This window comes from Protopterus annectens, chromosome 1.part1, assembly GCF_019279795.1.
Source record: "Protopterus annectens isolate FY-2018-M chromosome 1.part1, PAN1.0, whole genome shotgun sequence".
Classification (NCBI taxonomy): Eukaryota; Metazoa; Chordata; order Ceratodontiformes; family Protopteridae; genus Protopterus; species Protopterus annectens.
In genome coordinates this window covers 629,196,482-629,221,466 of record NC_056726.1, presented here as the reverse complement: position 1 = coordinate 629,221,466, position 24,985 = coordinate 629,196,482, and the positions used below count along the sequence as shown (strand labels likewise).

General features: G+C 36.9%; 1 protein-coding gene across 21 annotated transcripts in view; it reads left to right on the top strand.

Moving 5' to 3' along the window:
• The window catches only part of LOC122806573 (regulating synaptic membrane exocytosis protein 1-like), a 3,343,889-nt gene that overhangs the window by 1,919,410 nt on the left and 1,399,494 nt on the right, over positions 1 to 24,985 (top strand). For all 21 annotated transcript variants that reach the window (XM_044077123.1, XM_044077214.1, XM_044077165.1 and 18 more), the window contains one exon: positions 13,550 to 13,649. In XM_044077123.1, coding sequence (XP_043933058.1) covers positions 13,550 to 13,649 — 100 coding nt within the window. The remainder of the gene's footprint in view (positions 1 to 13,549; positions 13,650 to 24,985) is intronic.

Genomic DNA, 24,985 nt, shown 5'->3' with positions numbered 1-24,985 from the left:
TTCAAACTTTTAAAAGTTTGATAACGTAATATACACCCATAATCTATACCATTCTAGTACCGTTAATCTTCTTTTTACATTCTTTTTACATAGTGATACTATTCAAATTTGTAGATAAGATTCTCACTCTATAAAGAATATTTTGCTATTCTTCTTCCTTTTCCTTTCTTGTTTTCTCCTATTCCTTTGTTTTTATATTTGCATTTTCTGTCCTTTACTCTTTTTCCAATAGAAATTTTTTTTATTTTAATTCTCACCCATTGTTCTTATCCCTCTTCACTTGAATTGCTTATTTCTTTTTCTCTTTCTTCCCTTTTGCTTTCTTTTATTTCCACAGTTATATCTGTTTTTCTTTTTGTAACTTTCCCATGTTATCTTCTATCACAACATCATTAATATGCTTTCTTCCTTTCCTGTGTTTTTTTTCTTTTGCATCACAATCCATCCATGAATGTCCTACCTTTTCACATTTAAAACATTTTAGTTCACATTTTTTGCTTCATGACCAACTTTGCCACAGAAAACATTTTCTTTTATTGCAATTATTAATTACATGGTCATTTTTGCCACAGAAAAATATGTCTTTGGTTGTCCCCAGTAACTCACAAAACCCCTGTTCTCCTCCACATTAATTATACTAGGCACATGTATTATTTTTTTTATTTTGCATTTGCAATACAACTCCACATTCCCATCCCCCAGTCCATAAACCTCTGTTGTCATAAATCTTTTTAATCTCCATTACTTCTCTACACACAGTTTTTAAAATAGTCTCTTAAAGCATCTCTTTCAACCTCTGTATGAAATTGTATATACATTCTCTTTTTTGCTTTTCTATTAAATGTCTATATAATATATAAGTTTCAAGGATAATCATTCTTTTTTTTCATATTTCTCAATATACTGTGTTCCTTTTAAAAAAAAATGTCACAAAAAGAGTCTTTATTAATATAAATAAATGCTTTTCCCTCTCTGGATTCAATGCCTAGTGGTGGTTTGACACTGTCCCATATTTCATACCCTTCAAGCTCTTTTTCTGTCTTACTACTTATTCTTATGCAATGTTTTCTTCTTACTTCCATTTTTTTCACTTTTTCTTTCACATTCTCTTACAGTTTACACATATGATTTCTTTTTTCTGTCCTTATGTCTTGTACTTCCTCCTGTTGTATTCTGTCCATTATTTTGACCCACAATACTGCCGTTTCACTTTGTTCTATTAGCTCTTTTAAATATACATCCTGCAACTATACCTCTCAACCTGTAAACATCAAAAATCTGGACAAGGCCTGTGAAAAATAGGTACAAATCGGTACACTGATTAGCATAAAATGTTCATACACAATTACGCAAGCCCGGCCACTCCAATGGAATTGTGGGATACCAGCTTTCAAATGCAAACTGAAGAACAGACAACCAAAATATGGCACCAGAGTCCCCCTGCAACCATTCCAATGTCCCATTACCTAGCTATCACCCCATTTACCATAAACACTATATGCCGAAAGGGGCATTGTACTCCATAATGGGTCTTATAAGGGAAGAATACAGGAATGTTATGACCTCCTTGCCCCTGGATGAGATACCCTTACTAATGAGGTGGGCCATGTAGAAAGCAACATGATAAGCTGCCTGTGTATTGAAGAAAGCCTTCCACTCACTCCATGATGTCATTAACTATCCAGAATGTGAACTGTATATCTGATTTTATTCTGATAATGTAGGGACCAACAGTCTTGTCTGTGTATTGACCTCTGTGGATCATGGCCTCTACATTTAAAGCTGTGCACTATGTTTTGTTTGTTTCAGCAAAGTATGTTAAATTAAAAGAAAAAATATTGATTTGTTTTTGGCTATAGAGCTGCAATCTGCATTGTCGGCTTCAAATTACATAGGTCATATGATGATATACTGGCTAAATTCTCAACATGAGATAGTCTTTGCAAACAAAACTTATTTAAAACACATATTAGGGTTCATTGCACATGATAAAAAATGGGATTTTTTCTACAATGTGATTCAGTTTATTTAAATCACTAAAATATGGAACACATCCTTCACTGCAATTATCTGACATCACATACCATCTCTCTTCTTATTCAGAGACGTTCACAGATACAAAGCACATCGCAACAGCACTGCTACTCTTAACATAACTTTCCCTCTTAACTACTGTGATTATATGGCTGAAGAACATGGAAGGCATGTTACGAGTAGGTTAGAGGCTTGTTGCATTACAGTAGCAGTATTGTAGTGTTGTACATTACGCGGGTGGTGGTGCTTTAAGGGATGAGGAAAAATAATTTTATTATTCATGGATTATACAATGACCCTGTAAGGCTTCTATGTGAAAGGCTAAACAGAAATCTTTTAAATAGTGATAAAATGTAATTATCACCATAGCAATCTCTCATTTGACAACCACGTGGCCAAAGTGGTTAGAAAAACATTTTATATAGCCTACCTAATCATGAAGGGATTCACATCTAGATCAGGGGAGGTCATCGTGCCTCTTTACTCATCCCTCATCAGGCCCATAATTGAGTACAATGCCCCTTTTGGGATGTACCTTACCAGACACCTGCAGCAACTGGAAAGACCCCAAAAGTACCTCACCAAGAGGATCAAAGGGCTCAAACAGATGCCATATGCTGCCCGGTTAAAGAAACTCCAGCTCTACTCAGTGGCATACCGCCTGCTCAGAGACGATCTGTGCCTGACGTATAAAGCCATGTCCAACCCGGAATTAATGGACATGCTGCACCTCAGAAAATCCAAATCCCATTGAGCTACGCGCTCAAGAGACTTGAACCTCAGCACTGAAATAAATATGACATGCTGGAGGGACAGATTCATAACCCAGAGGCTCCCTTCACTCTGGAATAAAATCCCAGTCCAGGTTAGGCAGAGTCCCTCATTGACTCTCTTCAAGAGGAATCTTGATGAGTGGATGGGAGATCGTAGGTTTACCCCGGGTATCACTTCTGTGTCACTGTTAGACAGAGGCACAGTATACTAACCTCGAAAAAGGGCATAGCAAAATTAATTTAAAATGGGTGGCGAAAGCCAAACACACTCTGGCTAGGCTTATAAATGCCCTAGGGCAGATAGCCCAGTATGAACCTATGAACCTAAAAAAGATGTGTTTAGTTTAGCTAAATAGGCTGGCAAGCTACAAATTTCAAAATCAGTGGCAAATTTGTAGAACAAATTTATTTTAAAATTGAATAAATCTACACCAAACTAGTTTTATTATGCAAGTGTATATAAAAGAAGCAGTAACCTGCCGTGGAGGGGGTGAAATCAGTGTTCCTGATATTAGCAGGATATCATAGTCTAAGGCTGTTTTTTTTTAGTTTGATGGTCTAAACATGCCAATCTCCCTAATGATTTTCCAAATCTGCTGCAGTTGCAGTGGATAGATCAACATGCTCCATTCAATGTCTGTGTTCTGCAGACAGTGCACCTAGAGACAACTGTTGGCTTTTCCTTCAGTGTGTGATGCCTTGTAAGCTTAGCACAAGCCATTCCCATTGTCATGTACTGATATACTAATGTTAATTTGCACTGCTCTAGTTTGGCTTGGTGCTGATCCATTATGCAGGCTCATTTCCACACATATGATGTAGATTAATTCTAGTTTTGCTGCTGTGCCTTTCTTTCTGTGTTTTGTATTTCATTTTAAGACATTGATAAATTGCGTTTATATTTCATTACTTTCTGTAAAGTCATTAATTTATAAAAACAATCAGAAACAGACAACTATACAAATACTATACACACACACACACACACACACACACACACACACACACACACACACACACACACACACACACACACACATATACAGATACTATAAATAATGTACTGTGGGACCAGGAATCTTCAGACTACCACTGTTTCAACTACATTCCATCAAAGAGGAGTTCCTGAAAAAGTTGCCCTTCATTAGGACATATGGAGAAATGATACTCATCTTGTTTTACAAAGCATCACACACTGATGTTCTCTCTTACACACACACACACACACACACACACACACACACACACACACACACACACATGCACACACACACACGCACATGCACACACACACACACACACACACACACACACACACACACACATTACCTTCATTCCGTTCACACACACACACACACACACACACACACACACACACACACACACACCAGTTCTCGTTACCTTCATTACGTTCACACACACAAACACACACACACACCAGTTCTTATTACCTTCATTCCATTTAGCCAGCAGTCGTTACGTTCAGCCATTCTCGGAAACCACTTCTAACCTCGCTTCGCCACTCCTGCTAAGGAGTTCCATAATGAGCTGCACTACCAGAAACCTGGTTTATTTAGAGAAGTGCCAGGATTGTGATGCATCTTATGTTGGCAAAACCAATAGAATGTTGAAGGAGAGAGTCCTACAACATTGCAGAGATATAAGGACTGGTGGTGAGCATAATGCACTGGCACAGCAAGTTAAGAAGAATTTGGGACATACTTTTAAATGTATGGTCCTGCAGTTAGTGCACTAACCAGGAGAGGGGGGTGATATTTCCCTCCAAACAAAACAGGTTGAAGTAAACTGGATTGAAGATTTACAAGCAGATACAGTGCCTGGGCTTAATTATAAACTGAAGCTTGTTTTTAGAGGGCGTAGACCCTGGAAATTGAATTGATTGGTCCCTCTAGAGGGTGTGTGCTGTATTGCATTTTTTATTGGTTGAATGTGGTTTTTAAATGTTTTTTTTTTATGTTTTGTACTTGAATTTGGAAAAGAGTTGGATTACTCGAAAGCACTTATCCTGGTTATTAAAGATGTTACTTATACTCTGCTGTGGTGGATCCTTTGGGTTTTGTTGCTGCTGTGTTTGTTGTTTACCAATTTGGCCCTTCAGTTCTGCCACTTCTATTTTTTTTGTTAGTATTCACAATTAGTCACCTTCTATCTCCTGACAGTGTCTTGACCCCCTGTTTCACTTAGCCCCTTTTTTCATCCACTGTCCTACCCATTTATTCCTTTACTTACCGACAGTCCCAACAGCTTACTCAGTAGTATTTTGTGGTAGAAGGAGTAGAACTGAATATATTACTTAAGTATGCACACTTTGTCAGAATGTTCCTAGCCTTTTGATCAGAATCTTTGCCATCACATTGCCTACCACCAACAGAAGTTAGCGTGACTAATCTGTAATTGCAAAAGATGGTTCGGCTACTTACTTTATGCAAAAAACACTGTAGCATAAATTTCAGTCTTGCATCTTTTCACTGGCCAGTAATTTACTGAACAGTTATTTCAAGGGTTTTACCACTACTTTTCTAAGCTATTTGTGTATTTAGGAGGCAGTCGTTGTGGAGATTTGTAGACATTGTATATGGCACTATTTGCTAGTATCATGATATCTTAGTTCATGTTGATTACATCTCTGATACCTTACTTTGTTTTTCATTTGGATGTATTACTGTGATTAATAATTAGTTTTTAATAGTCTTGTATTATTGCATTTGAGCTCACCTGATTTGAGCCTAAAACTAATCCATTTAAATCAGTGCACTACCTCTAGAAACAAACATAAGTAAATTAATATATTCTTTCTTATCCCCCTCACATTACATCATTTGTTTCAGCTCTTCTAAACTTGCTTGCTAGCATCTGTCTAGCCTCTACATACTGTCATCTTTTTACCTCTCACCTGCCTTCCATCCCTTGCAGTCCTTACCCATCCCCCGTATTGCCTGTCGAACCTTTTTGTTTTGGGCTCCAAATGGAAGTGTGATGAATGAATGACTGCTGCTAAAATTTACAATCATAGAACATTCAATGAAAAGGAAACTACCAAAAAAAATCAAAACTCTCTGGAATATATATAAAGCAGTTTTTACTTCCCTGTATCCCTCACAACCCCAGCTACTTATATATAACACCATTATCAATGCATGTCAAAATAAGGGGATTCTCTAAGTTATTGCATTTTGAAAGTTATTATGTATAAAATATCACTCTAACTTTACTGATTGCACTTTAGAATATTGAGTATGTTTGTTTCACTTTATTTTCCTTTCCATTTCCTCCTTTTTCTCAGCCCCTTACTCATTGTCTCCATGTGTTCACCTGAAAACTATCCAGTGGCCCACTACCTTCCTGTCAGGCTGTGCCATTCTCCTTGCTCTGTCTACACCCTGCCTCCAAGTTGCTTATATAATCACAATCTTATATCTTGGTGTGTAGATTGTCTCATTTGCTGTATAAAGTGAACTATGGCACAGCTTGGTGACTGCTTACTTGGGGGGGGGGGGCTTTATTTTTTTTCTCTGTCTCAACCTCTGGTGTGCTCAGTATCACATCTAGAGTATTGTTCTCTCAAGTGTAATCTTATACACGTTCCATGGCTCCCTGTTTGCAAAGCTTCTTTTAGCCATGTCTCCTGTTCTGCTGCATACCTGTTGGTAGTGTGTTCTGCCTCAGGTAATTTTGAATCCTCCAAAGCACAACTTTTCTTTTCTTGTTTTGTGTATTTTTCTTTCTTCAAACTTTTAATTTTCCTATGTCAGTGTATGACTTGGTCGTTAAATAGTATATATCTGCCATATCTTCCCTTCTACCATTCCACTTCTGATCACCACTGTATTCATGTTTTCCAATTCTTCTGCTTCTGAGCCAGGCTGCTTGGCTAACATGTCTCTTCCCTCTCTATCTTCACTTATGTCTGTTCTCCTGTTCACAGTGTCACTCCTTTGCCTGCTGAGTTTGCCGGCTCTATTCTTCTTGCACACTTGGGACCAAGGTATTGCCTCATCCTTGCTACCTGACTCATTGGCCCCAGACTCAACATTCCCTTCGTGTCAGGGTATCTGCATCTCCTCTCTGTTTTCCGCTATGTGTTTCCATTGCACAGTGATATTCTACACCCCACTGCACCTTTCCATGTTTCCTTCTTCCTGTATTTCTGAGTCTTACTTCCTATTTTCTCCATTCACTTCCTTTGTCTTCTCCCCTTCACCATCACCATTAGTTTCATTTCATGGTACAGTGTCTGCATCATGCACAGATATCAACAGAGTTGTCCACTGTACACTGAAGGGTGCCTTCCTTGGCAAACACATCTTCACTAAAGTTTTCTTTATGTAGAAAAAGTGTATTACTAAAAAATAGGTCATAACACTTAGATTGGTGAAGCATGTGTAGTACATCCACAGGTGTAGCTGAAGATATGAGTTCCTTCCTACCTGACACTGGTGACACCCCTATTAGGCCCAACACACCAAGGTGGCAAGAGGGACAGATTTTATTCTAGGTGACACATCTAGTTTAAAAAGGCAATAGCACAACCATTAACAAATTATTTCAACAGTGCACCAGTTAGCAATAAGGCAAGGTGACAACATGCATGCAGTGAAAACATACACTCACCCTCTTCCCCAGAACTCAACAGAAGAAGGCCTTGACATTCAAACATGCACAGAGAAGGCAATATTAATAAGCAGTAAAACTTTATAATGCAGCAATACAAACACGGGAAAAAATCAAATGTCATTAAGAAATAAGAGTTATAATACAACAATACAGATATGAGAAAATGCAATGTCATTGAGCAGAAAAATTCTTGAAGGCAGCAGGACTAACATGGCAAAATGCAATGTCATTGAACAATAAAGATTTATAGTGTCACAATACAAATATGAGAGAATGCAATGTCATTCAGCAGTACTAACACCCTCTAACCCCTTGATCAGTTCTAAACAGACCAACTATGAAACACTGTATTATACCTTGTTCACTGGCCAGTGGCTACGTACAGTCTTGCTGCCGGCATGATGGGGCCCAAGTTGGAGCTCACATGGATCCCAGTTATTTGTAATCCACAAAGCATTAAAGGGGGGACCACAATCTTATAATGATATAAAAAGATGGCCAGAGCCTCTCACCACTCCATCGAGAATATCCTAGTGACCAGGCGCTGTGGTTCTTCTGATGAGAAAAGTAGAACATCACTGACCAGAACTCTGGTAATCATCTATGGCTTCTCGGTACTAGGCCCAAGGGAACTCCTTTCCTTGCTGAATCATAGCAGGCATGGAACTACTGGTTTCAGACTTCTCTCCTGAGTCCACAAAATACCATATCCAGGATTTCACCAAGAGACAGACACAATCTGCTACTTCACTTCCCTGTCCCAAAATGCTAGAAAAGAAAATCCAGTCATGCTGCAAGGCTCTTTTTCCCTTCAGCTACATGTTTCAGTCTTCCCTCCTTCAGCTAGTCTTCCAGAATCCTCTTTCACTTTCGAAATTGTCTTTTATATTCCTGAAAAGGAGCTCCACCTTGTGGTGTAATGGAAAACTACAGTCTATTACTTCTAATTGAAATACAGTGGGAGCTACACATGCATTTTTTTTACTTGCTTACTTGTTTGCTTCTTTGTTTGTTTGTTAAAGTGTTTGCATGATACTTTTGCTTATCGTATGAATTCATTTGAGTCAGGCCAGTGATGTATAGAATAATATAGTAAACATTAGTATGCTAAACAAAGTTATATTAAGTTGGGATAACCAATATTACAGTAACACAGTAATAAGTAAAGAGCAAGAAGAATAAAAAAACACTGAATGAAACTGTATATTTTTGAACAGCAAAAGAAAATGGATATCTCATTCATCTGCAAATTTGAAGATTTGACAGGGTATATTTACAGCTGGCTCAGATTAATTTCCCCTTGTGTCAAATTCCTGAAGCACAAAGATGCTTAGTTACATAATGCCACTTCCTATATTTCCATAAAAAAAATCACTGTTGGTACGATTTTCAGTATGTATGTATGTACCAGCAGATTCACTTTAGAAGCTTGAGATACAGAAATGTCGAATTTCAGTATCTCCAGACCACAAGAGTGAAACTACAAAACCACATCCAAAACATTGAACACTACAAACAAAAAAGTATTCCCAACCATCCCCCCACATAAGTGAACAAAAACAAAAAATAAAAACACATAACACTACAATACTTTAGAAGAATAAAAAAACACTGAATGAAACTGTATATTTTTGAACAGCAAAAGAAAATGGATATCTCATTCATCTGCAAATTTGAAGATTTGACAGGGTATATTTACAGCTGGCTCAGATTCATTTCCCCTTGTGTCAAATTCCTGAAGCACAAAGATGCTTAGTTACATAATGCCACTTCCTATATTTCCATAAAAAAAATCACTGTTGGTACGATTTTCAGTATGTATGTATGTACCAGCAGATTCACTTTAGAAGCTTGAGATACAGAAATGTCGAATTTCAGTATCTCCAGACCACAAGAGTGAAACTACAAAACAACATCCAAAACATTGAACACTACAAACAAAAAAGTATTCCCAACCATCCCCCCACATAAGTGAACAAAAACAAAAAATAAAAACACATAACACTGCAATACTTTAAGCAGGGGGGCAAACCCCCCTGCACGCCCCCTGCTACTTATATATACCAACTCCAAGGTTGCATTAATACAAAAAATAAGCAAACCTGATGTATTGCACGTAGCCTCCCCCCCCCCATTGCACACTGTTATACCTATCTCACAAGAAACACGCATACTACACATATACAAAACACACCACTATCAACACGTACATACACACACTCTCACCTACCTACCCTACCGGACTTCTAAAACTTCCCAAAAAAGTACACTAAACCACATTTTAACACAAAACTCTAACAAACTGCAAACCTACCTGAATATATGAATACAACCACACGTCAGCCGCCATCTTTCCTACCCAAACACCACTACATCTTAAAGTGACAACATACCAGGAAGGACCGAAAACACCACACCTACTACTGATTTGACAAACACCAGATTCGACAATATATGGTTTCAAGCAACTGCATTGTTGCTCTTGTGGTCTCGCAATACTGAAATTCGACATTTCAGTATATTGAGCTTCAAAAGTGAATCCGTACCAGCTTAGGTTCCTTTCTTTTTGGGATATTTCCTTCTTCTTCAACTTGGTGTGTTAGAAGAGTTGAGGTGACCCCCCCCCCCCCATTGTGGATTGCAAAGACTGTCTGTTTAGTATTTTCATCCATGTGTGCTTCTGGCACTAGATTTTGTGTTTTGGCTAGCCTGCATTCTAACGTTCAAGGTTTCACAGTAGAACAAGACTGCAGATTCTTTTCACACTTAGATGCATTTAAAAATATTGGTCCTCTGCTAATAGAAATGTGTAATTTACTGAGTTCAGATATAAATATGGAAATTTTATTCTAAAAATATATATGAAAAAAATGTAAGAAGAAAAATATAAACTGTAAAACATTGGCATTATGTGTAATTTATGACAAAAATGCTATAGAGGCATTACTCTGAGAGTGACTACGAGCATGCTCATTTATAACAGCTTTGGGATTTATTTCTTTGAGCTGGAGAAGAATAGAAAGAGAAGACCTCTTCTAGGTCTGAATATAATTTATGGACAAACACTAAAATTCAGCTTTGTGCACTGCAGACACTGATACTATCGATGCTTGGCAAAACATAAAAATGCTGTGTCCCATATTTAACAAGCCTGGCTGCTATTATAATACACCACTACAGCTGTACATCTGAAATGTGCAGCTTTAGTAGTGCGTTATAATAGAGATCAGTCCTTGCACTGCTCCCTTTCGGCATTTGCTTCTCAGGAGTCACGGCTAATGTCAGTGGTCTCTGACTGACTAAATTTGCCAGTGATTGCAAATTAGGAGCTGTCATTGAATCTCACACTGACACAAATGTTCTCCAGGTGGGGCTGACACAGACAAACAACTGGTGTCAGAGCCATGGACTAAAACTAAATGCCAGGAAATGCATAACAGTATCCTTTGGGAAATCATCCATCCCTGGTAACTATCATATTGATAACACATCCCTTAGAGGTGACCCAGTAGTCAGGGACTTAGGGGTACACATAGATAGTAATCTAGCCTTTGACCATCACGTGTCTACAATGGTGAGGAAGTCATTCTATGTTGCGCAACTTATAAACAAAGGTATGGGATCTAAGTCCAAGGATGTCATTGTTCTATTGTATTCGGCATTCATCAGACCTATCATTGAGTACAGTGCCACCTTTGGTATGTACCTAACCAGGCACATCCAACAAATGGAACATCCACAGAGGTTCCTCACTAAAAGAATACAGGGTGTAAGTAAAATGTCCTTTGCAGACAACCTCCAGGCTCTATCCCTGTATTCTGTCTCCTACAGGCTTATGAGGGGAGATCTATGCCAGGTATACAGAGCATTGTCAGACACCACTCTGATGGTCCTCCTGCATATCCACAAAACAAGCAGCACCAGAATTACCCATTCTAAACACTTAAACCTTGCCTGTGATATAAATAGGACCTGCTGGAGAGATAGGTATGTATCCCAGAGACTACCCTGTCAATGGAAAAGGCTCCCCATCCATGTGAAGCCTAACCCAATTCAAGTGCAACTTGGACAGTTGGATGGGAAACCAGAAATTCATCCCTGGTTTGGCACCTATGTCTGTAACTGACACAGGTAGCCTGTAAATGGTTCATCTCCCAGGGAGATTCTTACACTTATCAAGGGTATCACAACTTGCCAGAGATTTGGGATGCATGGCTAGGCGTAAAAAGGCCCTTGTGGTCATTAGCCTAGTAAACCCCTATGAACCTATGTAGTAGTGTTCAAATATCACAACTACAAATTGCACACAGCATCCTAAATAGCCCCAACTCCAGCCCAGCCCTTACATCCATAATTAAACCCTACACACTCAATCGTGACCTCAGAAGCACACAACAAAACCTTCAGCAGGTGACCAAGTAAAAAAAAAAAATATTGGAAAAATACCTTACATGCAGTCAATTGCATACTCATGGAACAAACTTCCATTGTCTCTTCGCGCCACTACCAAAAGTGGCGAATTCAAAAAGCAACTAAAAATGAATTTCCAATATGCATGGATCTGTTCTTGTTAGGAAATTACCTAATTCTCAGTTAACATATCTGCCTGGTATCTACCTAAACTGTCTACATATATTACTCTCTCCGCAGTTAGTACCTATACTATTAAATGCATCTTTGTTGTACTATGTTATGATTTTACTCTGAATTTTTTTTTATATTTTAGGCATTGCTACATTCCTTGTAAGTGACTTAATACTAACCAAATTTCTCAAACATATTGCTACTGCATTTTCAAAATACTGTACGTCTGCCTTGTATATACATTGATTGTATATTTCTGTTTTTGTACTGTTAAGTATCGTACAATTTGAATTGTTAGGGTTTTTCTTATTTTTCAATTACTTTCCTGGAGATTTTCTCCTTGGGTCCCTGCTGAAAAAGGGCTCTCTGGGCCCGGCCGGACTAACCCGGTCAACAAATGTAAAAATAAAATAAAAAATGTACTCTACATAAGTGAAGTCCTTTGCAAGGACAACTCCTCAGTTTCATTACCTATTTAAGATCTTACAATTTATGGCTTCTTTTTGTGTTTTTAAATATTGGCGTTTCCATTACCAATATTCTGGTAAACCATTTATTTATTTATTTATTTTTGGGTAAATATTTTTATGCAGTTCAAAGGCAGCTCTAGAGTTTATACATGAAACGTAGACCAATATATGAATTTTGAAATTGGTTATATATTAGCATGCTATGTATTTGTTCAGTACACATTTTTGTTTGATTCATTTATTTATGCATGCATTTATTCATTGTTTCATTCAAAAATAAATCTTCTTGAAAGTAATCTCTTCTATTGTATCCCCGTGCTATGTGATATCAGTAGACAATATAACAGGAGAAAAAAAAGATATCATGCAGTAACAAGCTGAATTACAGCTTTCAACATTCTACATGGTGGCAGGTTTTAGATAACTTTTATTTGTTGTTAGCTGAATATGTGAACTGTTCTTTTAAGTACCTTTTTCAGTAATGATCCAATACATTAGGAGAAGAATAAAGGCAGTCTATAGACACAGTTTAGAGTAGTCAATTAACCATCATGTTTGTGAAGATATGTAGAAACCAGAATATCTAAAATAGACTCATACTCATAGTAACCAAAGTTCAGAATGGAATCTTGGATCCTTGAGCTGTTAAAAATCTTAATGACTGCACATTTTCCTGACAGTAATGTAATACATACTGTTACATTACAAAGTTACATTTATTTGGGTATTGTGTAAGTAGTAGTTTGTCATGCATGGCTGTGTAACATGAACTTCCAGACCCTATAAATGATTGATAATGTATCCTGTCAGTAACACGTCTGTCTGAAATAGACTGTTGTCACAACATTTGCTACTACGACTGATGCTGACAGTGCTTTGAGGAGACTGTGTGGTTTTGCATAATAAACTAGTATAGTACAAGTATTTTGTTTGTAGTAAATACATTTTATTTTCTTATTTAAATTGGTTGATTAGGACTTCATCACTCTGCATTCCTTTTTTCTTTTTTTGTGTTTGGTTTTTGTCTGATATACTCTGTTTATGTTTATATAGGTGGTTGGAGGAAAAATGACTGAATCAGGGCGACTTGGGGCCTTTATCACCAAAGTTAAGAAAGGCAGCTTGGCTGATGTTGTGGGGCATTTAAGAGCAGGTATGTAAACTGCTTAAACATGTGAGCACAATTCACACATTATATCACCTTTTGAGTTGTTTTAATATTACCACCTCAAATCAAGAATTCAGTTTGTTTTCAAAGCCATTTATATTAGTAATTGAGAGGTAGCACTTATGTGACAAGGCCAATAATAAATTCTAGCATAGTGTCACTGTGGGAAATATAATTTTTTGTAAGCAGATCATGTACTGATGGCCTACATGATTTGTGTCTGGACAATAGTAGTAGTAATCCCACTAGCAGTAATGGTGCCAATACCATATGTGACAGTAACCCATATCAGTGTTATAATTCCACTTTGATCTTGACAGAATGTTGATTATGCCAGTTACAGGAGTAACATGTAAAAATAATCTTTTACAAATACTCAAATGGTTGCATTAAATCATGACTGAACAAAATTGCTGTAACATTTAGACTTCAATCTAAGAAACCCTTAACAGACAGGTAAAATAACCTCAACTCAGTTCATCACAGCTCAGCTTTCATTACAGTGCTTTATCTCAAAGCACTTTACAAAAGATTAATTTCAAATGCATGAATGTTATCTTCAGCTTTTTTAAGTTAACCTTTAAGTACGAATGGAGAGATGAAAAGTCAGCAAGCAAACGAGAGCAATAGCGCTGAAACTGAATTCACCCTCACGTCTTGGTGAGTACCTTCACGAGGTGGACTCTGTTTTCACAAAATGTCACCAAGGCGACACTGATATATAGACTGTATTTATATAGCATATATCATGGAGAAAAGTAGGTCAAAAACTAAAAAAGATAGCTGGGTGCACAAGACCCAGGATAAAAAGTGCCCAATCCTGGTAGGCACACTGGTGCCAGGACTGGAAAAGATGACAGTGTAGAATCCTCAAAATACAGAAGCATTCCTACTGTGGGGGTCGATGATTTGAAACTGTATAGCTCGGGTCTATATTATATGTTTGAAGTTTGAAAACTTTGAACATTAAATAATCGAATTTAAATGTTCAAAGTTTCAAACATCGAACATATAATAAAAAAAAAAAAACAAACAAACGGAGTTTACCTGAGTAGTGTAGGCAGGGAGACAAGCCACCCTGCACCCCCCACACCCCCACTCTTTAAATATACCAACTCCAAGACGGCACTATAGTGCAGTAAAGGGAAGATTTCCCTTACTGCACTGTAGTGCAGTCTCAGAGTTGGTATATTTAAAGAGCGGGTGGTGTGGGGGGTGCTGGCGGGCTTGCCCCCTGCCTACAACTCTTAGTTTTTTAATTTTTTTTTATTTTAGATATGTTTGAACTTTTATAACTTCAAACATTTAAATTCAATATTTAAATGTTCGAAGTTATAAACCTTCAAACATATGATATAGACCCGTATAGCTAAACAGATGAGGAACCCCTTTTCACATGATATAAGAATGTCATCTGGTCTTGATAAATGTGCAAAAGCAACCTTTAAAGCAGGAAAACTGCAGCACCAGGAAAACATTAGTTTGGGACAAGAACGTGATATAAAAGAATTTGAGCAAGAGGGCGTGTATAAATATTTGGAAACTGAGGAAGGATCAGCAATAAAACATGAACAAATGAGAATAAAACTAAGTAAGGAATACTTTAGAAGACTTAAATTAATCTTGAAAACAGCATTGACATCTAGGGATAAACTTCAAGCTATAAACCAGTTTGCTCTTCCTGTCCTAACTTATAGTTTTGGAGTGATTGACTGGCCCCAAAACATGTTGGATAGATTAGATAGGAAAACAAGAAGGATGCTTCATGCTAACCAAATGATTTATAAAAATCAGTGCATACCAAGATTATATATTCCCTGTTCCAAAGGAGGTATGGGCCTCATTGAAAATGATTACATGTATAAATCTGCAATCATGGGACTCCATACATATCTGCTGACCTCACAAGACTCAAATGTAGTAAAGTTTTGAAACATGAGGAGACTAAGTCTAAGATGGCTTTTCTGCTTAATCCAGCAGAAGCATATCTGCATCAAGCAGGAATAGAAATCAAACCAGAACTAGATGAAAATCAGGCAGCCACTGAAAGTGCCAAAAAACAAAAGAAAGAATATAAGGTGAGGGACCAGATGAAAAGGCAAGAAATGTGGAAAATGCATATAATAGCAAGTATAGAAAACTTCTTGAAGAACCTCATGTTGATCAGGAACAAATGCAGGAATGATTAAGGAGAGGTAAACTCAAACCAAGAGATGAAAGGTTAATATTGGTGGCCCAAGATAGTGGGCTGTGTATACATTGGTTTGCAAAGTCCATTGAACATGTGGGAGAAACAGGAAAATGTAGGTTTTGTAAAATCAACAAGAAAAAAGAAGCCAAGAAGAATCAAAGGTCCATGATGATAAATAGACAAACCAGCAATGAAGTAAATCACATAGGCCACCAAACTGAAGAACATAAACACCATTTAATAAAAAGATAAAAACACGATGACTGAACAAGAGCTTTCGAGTGTTCGCTTCATCCGGTTCATACAAACATCTCTAAAACAAGGAATAAATAGTAGCAGTTAACCAATCAACAATGAAACCTCCTCCCTTTCAGTATAGGTTTCATGGGAAGCACACAATTAAGACCAGGTGGTTTGTCGGCCATAAACTCTGCTATCCAGTTAGATTCCTCAGTCTCAGTCTTGTTTATAATATCCCCACCAATAAGACTTTTTTGGGTTCTAAGACTGACAATAACTTATATGAATATTTTTATGTGGAACACCCATGCATACCTATAATCAAAGGTCTCCCCAAAATGCATAAACATTTTGTGTACCCCCTTCTCAGACACATTGTTTCTGGGACTGGTTGATCCACGGAACCTTTGTTGAGTTGGGTGGAAGCACAACTCAAACCATTGCTCTCTAAAGCCCCTGCAGTTTTGAAAGATTCAGTGCATTTTTTATAGCGCCTTGGGGAAGTTACAGGTTTATTAAAAGTTTGTCATTTGTTTGTAACCCCCAGATATCAATAGTCTGTTTGCAGTAATACCCAACTCATATGGTTTGGATGCTATCAAAATTTTTTTGAATAGTTATAACAACTATGATAACCAAATTATTAATTTAATATGTTTTCTTATGCTTTCAATCTAGCAATGGGGACCCCTATCGCAAATACATATGCAAATATAACTTTAGCTTATTGGGAAGAGTCTTATGTTTTTAGTAATGTTAATAAATGGAAGAACATGATTTAATTTTATGCTAGATTTGTAGATGATTTGTTTTTGGTTTGGACTGGAACATGAGATGAATTAGATATGCTTTTATTATATTTGAACGGTACAACCAATTTTTTGTGATTTACTATGAATGTTTCTTCTGATACTATTAATTTCTTGGATATCAAATTGACCAAGGGTATGGACGGTATTGTTAGAATATCTATTCATGGGAAATCTTGTTGGGAAAACCATTATTTATCCCATAATAGTATGCAGCCTAAATGTGTTTTTAAGAACATAGTCAAGAGACAAGCCCTTAAAGCTTCCAGACTATGTCCAGATGATATGAATTTTCATCAAGAATCAGACCTGTTGCAGACTAGATTGGGATCCCTCGGATATAAGAAATATGAAATAGACAATACATTTAATGAGGTGCATAGTCTAAGAAATTCACAAGGCAAGCCATGGCTGTATAGTGAGCCTTAGCAGACTCAGTGTTTGAGTGATTACAATCAAGGCCCTTTAAGGGTCTGTTTGAAGTATAATAGTGATGTAGATGCTATTTGTCATATTATTGATAATAATTGGAAGATTTTATTGACTGATGATATTCTGAAGGGATATATTGGTAATAAGCCAACTTTTGTTATAAAAATATTTAGATTTAAAAAGGAGATTATGTAAGGGGACTGTGTTAGTTCATCTTGTTGGTCCCCCTAGAACTGGAACGTTTTCTTGCCGACGTTGCAAGGCCTGTCCATTTAATAGTCCAGAAAGTAGATTTGTTCATCCCATCATGAACACCATATATCATGCTCACCTATATGCTGATTGCACCATGAGTAATGTCATATACTTGGCTAAGTGTAGACAGTGTCATGCATTTTGTGTAGGCAAAACAAATAGATCACTAAAAGACGGCATTCTACAACATGTGAGAGACATTAGAATAGGACCCAGATATCATGCCTTGGTACAACATACCACTTTGTATAATACTCATAAGTTTTCTTTTATGGTGCTACAAGTTATACCTGTCACTGCAAAGGATGGAGATATTATAAACAAGACTGAGACTGTGGAATATAACTGGATAGCAGAGTTTATGGCCGACAGACCACCTGGTCTTAATTGTGTGCTTCTTATGAAACCTATACTGAGAGGGAGAAGGCTTCATTGTTGATTGGTTAACTGTTACTATTTATTCCTTGTTTTAGAGATGTTTGCATGAACTTGATGAAGACAATACCCTAAAGCGCTTGTTCAGTCATTGTGTTTTTATCTTTTTATTAAACGTTGTTTATTCTTCAGTGTGGTAGTCTACATGATTTACTTCATTGTAGGTTTTGTAAAACCAGATTGGAAACCGTCGCACACCTCATTGCTGGTTATGATATACAAATGGCAGAAGGACTGTATACTGAAAGGCATAATAATGTGGCAAGACAGTTGCACTGGTGATTGTGCAAACATTATAATACTGAAGTAGCTGAAAAACACTGGAAACATAAGCCACAAAGCATCATAGAAAATGAAGAAGTCTACATCACATGGGATCACCCATTACCAACAGTTCAAAAGATAGATGCTAGAAAAATGGATATAGTGGTCCATGAAAAGAAGACAAAAGTAGTATTGATTATTGAAATTGCCACACTCAGTGACTACAGTGTCTTGCATACAGAGACACAAAGTCATAAAATATCAGGATTTGCAGGCAGAAATGAGAGCAATGTGGAAGAAAGATACCCAGATAGTTCCAATAGTAGTAGGAGCAATAGGTCTCATAAAGAAGAGTCTACAATCATATTTAGATATGTTACCAATACATGTAATTCCGTACGAATTGCAGAAGGAGTCATTACTGGGCACATTGCGGGTACTGCAAAGAGCACTACTGGCTGACATCAAAGAGTGAAACAATACTAATTTCATGAACTTTAATTGTACTTTGACTTAGTAATGGGGTCCATTCCCATTATGGTATTAGAAACTCAAAAGATTTTGAGAATTTAAAAAGGGATTAACTAAGCACATTTACAATAAATACAAACATTAGATTGCACATAAATTATATAAAACAAGATAAACAATTTATGTAAAAATTAATACAGATTAACTGGATCATTTCTTTAAACCTGGTTAAAATAATAAGCCTTCAGGGAATTCATGATGCAGGCTAAGATGGGACACATGCAAAGCTATTGCAGTTGAAGAATCCAGGGACACTCAGCCTGGTAAGTAAAAGACTGACCACAAGATGTCTCAAGACATGCCAAAAGAACCAGTAACAGTAGCAGCAGAGTAGCAGAACACGGTGCCAGTGATGGTTAGAAAGGAACAGAAAAGGACCAGACGAGACCCTTAGGGAATAGGAATTCAACTAAAATAGGCCTGGGAAGATGAAGATTTTAAATCCGATCTGAAACCAGACACATTTTCAGTGTAGCCGGTGGGGCTTGGGGAAGTAATACGTGTTAGGTAGTAGTATTGTGGACTTGTGCACAAGCTGTAGCTTGTTATTTCCAGTAAGAGGGAGCCCCCAGCTAAAGAGCATAGATGTGGTCAGTTCAAGAATATTTAAAATACACATAACAACACAGAGATCCTAATGAGGTGCCAGGTGTTTAATCCTGGTTATATTCCTCAGATGGAAGGAAGATGGTTTATCAATATCAAGGATCTGGTCCCTAAATGTCAGCTTGTCACTGATGCCAGTAATCTGAATCTCCTAATTACACCTTTCCCATTCCAGCTGCATTTGCAGCACCCATAGTTTCATCACTCATTCTCATGTAGTTGGAGCCCTATGCTTTTGCCCTCCACATCCCAATGGGATTGCCGTTAGCTATCCATGTTCTGTGAGGCTAAGTGCTTGGAGCATCCAGCCTATCAGCAGTGTGAGCCTCTATCTACTTTCTACAGAGTGACAGGAATCAGAGCTTCTAACGTATTCGATCCGTCCCAGCTGTGATCAGAGCCTCATCTTAATTTCATTTTGGCTTGATACTTAGTATTACTTAACTCATGCAGTCTTTTACCAGCATGTAAATAATTAGACTCTACAGATACCCCTGTCAGTGAAATACTAATTACTCCAAGCATGAATGTAATACTCAGTCCTACCCTAAGCCTCCTACTCATAATCTTAGCAGTCCCAAGTCGTGCAGCTCCACATGTCCAGTGGTCTGCCCTTGCCATACAAATGGGTTGCTGTTTTACATAGTACATTAAAAAAGTACAACATTTAGGGTGATGAGATTCATTATAATTCTGTTTAAGACATGTCCCTTGCCAGTACTGCATTTGGTGGCCAGTCTGGTGTTCCATTTCAGCCAGACACTGTAGTGATGCCCTTTGCCAGTGCACATATCCTATCCCTGAGTAGCCCTCATGGAACTTGCCTACATGATGACCAGTGAAGCTAACTGCCTAGTGGCAAGCCTTCACAGTGATGGGTGTCTGAATGTCCTAAGTGGAACAAGAATTCTTAACCTTCTAAAGAAATGTTTGTTTAGAGCAGTAGATCAGAAGACAGTGCAGTAGGGTTCTCTCAGAAAAGAATACAAGTTCAGCAGCAGAAGCAAAGGGAACTTGGAAATAGTGAAAATATAGAAACTACATATTTTTCACATATGATACCAAGAATTAGTAGCAACGTTGGGTTGCCTGAAGAAGAGAAAGAAAGAGAAGTACCACAGTAAGCATTATGAGGTGGATTTATCATTTTGCACAGAACACTACTTTGTCACATATTCAGCTAAAAGCTTCTCTGTAAAAAGTTATCTGATGGTCTGCGTTATAAACTCTAGTGCACAGATCAAGCAATGAAGTAATGCAATGTGCAAAGGGAAGACATTAAATATTAGAAACATTATTCTCTGTGAACATTGGCATTATAGCATCGATCATGCTAAGCCACTCATGAAACTTTAATGTCCGCAATCACACAGGAAAATATATCAGATATTTTATGGTCCCCAGCATATATTTTGTGTGTGTGGACATATAGAAGTATGGAATCCTATATCCTATAATGCTTTTTGAGTGGCATTTAGAAGAATCATAGCTTATTGAAAATATCTGTTTGAAAGTTCATTTGATAAAAAGTCATTTGGCTGAAACCAATTTAGTATAACATAATTCAGGAATAAATTGGTGTATTGTACACTAGTATAAATATATGTGTTTAGCTACGAACATGGCTGTCATTTTTACCTGGTAATGATCATTGCCAATACAGTGTATAGTGTGTTACCAATGATGTTTGTTCTTTTCTCTTTTCTCCATGGTTGTGCCACCATGGATTTACTCTGTTTAGCTAAGGGAGACAGAGGTACAGTGGGCCTTGACCTCTACAGTTACTCATTTGAAGGTACTTTCCATTGTCTGATATTTTCTAGTAATTCTGATTCAATATGGTGAGCTTTGTTGAAATGAATGTTCTACTAGATAGTCTCATTAAGATGTAATTGCACCAAGAAACATTATATAATTTTACTGGGTCTATATTATAACATCGAAGCTTCAGGTATTCGAATACCTAAAGCTCGACACATAAATATCGAAAGCACAAAACCGCAAATGGGCCACTTCTGCACAGGGAAAGAAATCGCTTGGCAGCAAAAACAAAAAAAAACAAGCTTTCACCCCCCCCCCCAACTAAATATACCAACTCCGAGATCGCTCTACATCGGAGAAAAGGACAAATTCCCCATAATGACCAAGCAATTTTTTTCTCTGCTAAAACATTTGCAGAAGTGGCCCTTCGCGATTTTCAGCTTTTGCTGTTTATGTGTCGAGCTTTAAGTATTCGAATACCCGAAGCTTTGATGTTATAATATAGACCCAATTTTACAACCTACTAAACCCACGTGTCCCTTTACATTTACAGGGATGACCCAGAAGTACTGTCTGGTTAAGTGACATGCTCAGGGTCACAAAGTAGGCAAATCAAGGCATAGGGAATCAAACCCTGGACCACAGGAAACAGCCTGTTAATAGGTCACAGCCTTAATCCTTTGCTCAGATCAGAGTTGGTAATGGTTATAATGCTGATAATTATGCTTTTTACTCTTATAAGAAGAGCATAGTTTTACAATTTATACCCTCCATTTAAAGATTTTTTTGAACAAAACTGTCATGCAAATTGTGTGACTTAGGGCTTGTGTTCTAGGATGAAAATGTTGAATCAGATATATTTACAACATTTATTTTCTGTTGATAATATTTGGAAGGAGGTAGTCAGGCACCCCTTTACTTATGGATAGTTTTAAAAGGAAAGGGAAACAGTTAAAGATGGGAAGCAGTCTCCATTACTGATGGAATTAATAAAAAATAACAGTTTACAGATACGGTTGCACTGATATGTAACAACATTTTTTCAGTTACTCCCTTTTTATGGGGTATTTATTGTAAACTTATGCCAAAAAATGTGGAAACTTTTTTTCCCATAATTTTTATTTTTCATTGGCTTTTAAGGTACAAAACATAACAGTCAACATTAGTCGACAAATATCCTTACAGTAATTATTTGACATTAAACACTTTTTGTTATACAACATTTAACCTAAAACACAAACTACATACAATACATACTAACTGCTAATATACAACAAAAGAAAGTAAAATTAATGACATTTTTGTAGCAACCTTAAGCTTGTTCTGATATTAAATTTTGTTATGCCTGCTTGAATTTTACCCATTTTAATGTAATATGTGGTCAAGAAGTATGCTCCAATACTGTATAAAGTAGGAATGCTTGTTGAAGTTGTTTGTTATTAATTTATGTGCAGTTATGTATTTAATTGCCATTTGTTTAAATTTGTCCCATGCCATCTGTCCTCTGTCAAGCCAATTCTGGGCAATATATAATTTAATTAGAGGGAAGAAGGTTATTAAAATCTGTATTTTTTGGTTTGAAGGAGGGATGTGTAGTTGCAAATTCCCAAGACAGTGTGGAGTTTTCACAGCCCATCTTCTCTAATTTAACTCTTAAATAGCACCACAGTTTATAGGAGCATTTACAGCTCAGGAAGATATGAATTAAGTCCACTTTTTGGAACATACAGTAGGGGACATTTGGGGAGATTGTTGTGTTAAATTTAGGTTGGGGTTAAATAAGAATTGTTTGTAATCATGAGCTGATTATATGTAAGGTTTTTGAGTGTTATTCATTTTGAGGTTAATTTAATGGCTTGAATTTTGTGATTGATTGAAATTTGTGGGTTTAATTTAATCCAGTTGTTAGAATAGAAAACTGTATTTTGATATTTGAGAGGTATAATTAATTTATATGAATTTGATATGATTTTATTCTTGAGTTTAGCAAACTCCACAATACTCTACACATATGTATGTTGCTCCCATTCACTTCAGGTTCTTCCCATAGCTTTAAGCTTTACACACAAGTCTTTCACTTGTTCGATATAATAGTGTACTATTTTTTCATAGGTTTAGGGTGTCTGTACTTGTTTGATTTCTGTATGGATATAAATCCCATATACCTTTGTCTTTAAGAAGGAGGTAAGTACTTAAATGAACCATAACTTTATTTAGTTTAAAGTTTGATTGATGGTGAATTGGTTGAAGAATTTTAAATGAACCTAACAAATTAGTGATTCCAGTATTTTTGCAGATTTATTATTTTATTTTTTACTAATTTATGCATTTTTGATATTCTTGAGATTGTTTAGAAAGATATGGCTTTAGGGTTAATTTTTCAGTTATTTATGTAATGATATGATGTGGGGCTCCATTCTTTTCTGTCTGGGCTATTGATAGAGATTGTATCAATTAAAATGCTTTCCCCAAAATTATACTGTGTGTGCAGAAAAAGAAAATATGACTTGCTTTGCAAGAACAGTTAATTTCTTGTAAATATTCAGCTTAGATATTAATAACATATAGCATAAAATACAGACACTTCAAGTGACGCAAAGATGATGTGGAGAGTCTTTTTGTGAAGTCTTTAGATACAGCATAACCAAAGAAGGACATAAATCATGCAAACCAGAAGAACAAGTCACAAGGACATTAAAAATAACATTTGTTGACATTTAAAAGAGTATATAAACTGGACAGTATGGTTCACTCTTTAGTGACATTTTTGGACTAAGTGTACATCAGTCTGTCTAGCTGTGTTATAATAGAATTGAAATAACTCTGACAGTATTAACTGTTTGGAAGAATATTAACGGACTGCGGGGGTGGTGCTGCAGTAGCGTTGTCGCCTCACAGTAAGACATTGTCCTGTTCGATTCTCAGCTAGAGCATCTTCTGTGTGTAGACATGCGTGAATGGGCATACCTTCGTTGAAGGTTGTGTGGCAGGGCTGGCAACTCGGCACGTAAAAATCTACTGCTAATTATTAGTGCACCGGAGTTCCACTGTGGCGACCCCTAACCGGGAAAAGCCGAAAGATACAACAACAACAAATAAATATTAACGGATACAGTAATACGGTATCTGTCTGTCAGCCTAGCTCCCTGCTAATAATATTTTACAGTGCTAATAATATTTTACAATGGTGAGCCTAGCCCAATGGCCGTGAGCCTAGTCCACTGGCCACAACCTTTTTTTTGTCCGTTACCAACAGTTAATTTTTCATAAAGGCCTTAAATTTTTCATGAGTTCAACAAATTGACAGTTCCAGTGCATCAACAGATCAACAGTTCCAGTACTTTGTTGGTGGATACAGAGTGATGCCATAGAAGCTGTCCTGCGACGTTCCACCATCAATTCGTCTGCTGAAGGACACCGTGTCTTCTAAGTTACTTCAGCCTGATCACCTGTTTGTCATCTATTTAAAATATGGTAAATTCTTCATAGTTATAACATGAATGCCAGTACAGACAGTTAACTTTACAATGCCCACATATTGTAGATATAAATTTACATGGTTTAAACCTTCTGTGTCAGACATGAAATGTAAATCTCAAATGTTTAATGTTCAAAATTTAGATAACAGTTGTGTTTGTAAATGCATAACTACCTATAATCCATACATAAAATGTACAACAATTCATAAATACTGAATTTTTTATGTGGGAGTAACTTTCCAAACTTATGTCTGTCTTGTCACAAAAGTCTAGTATGTAAGCCATACCATAAGATATATCCTATTCTTATAAACAATC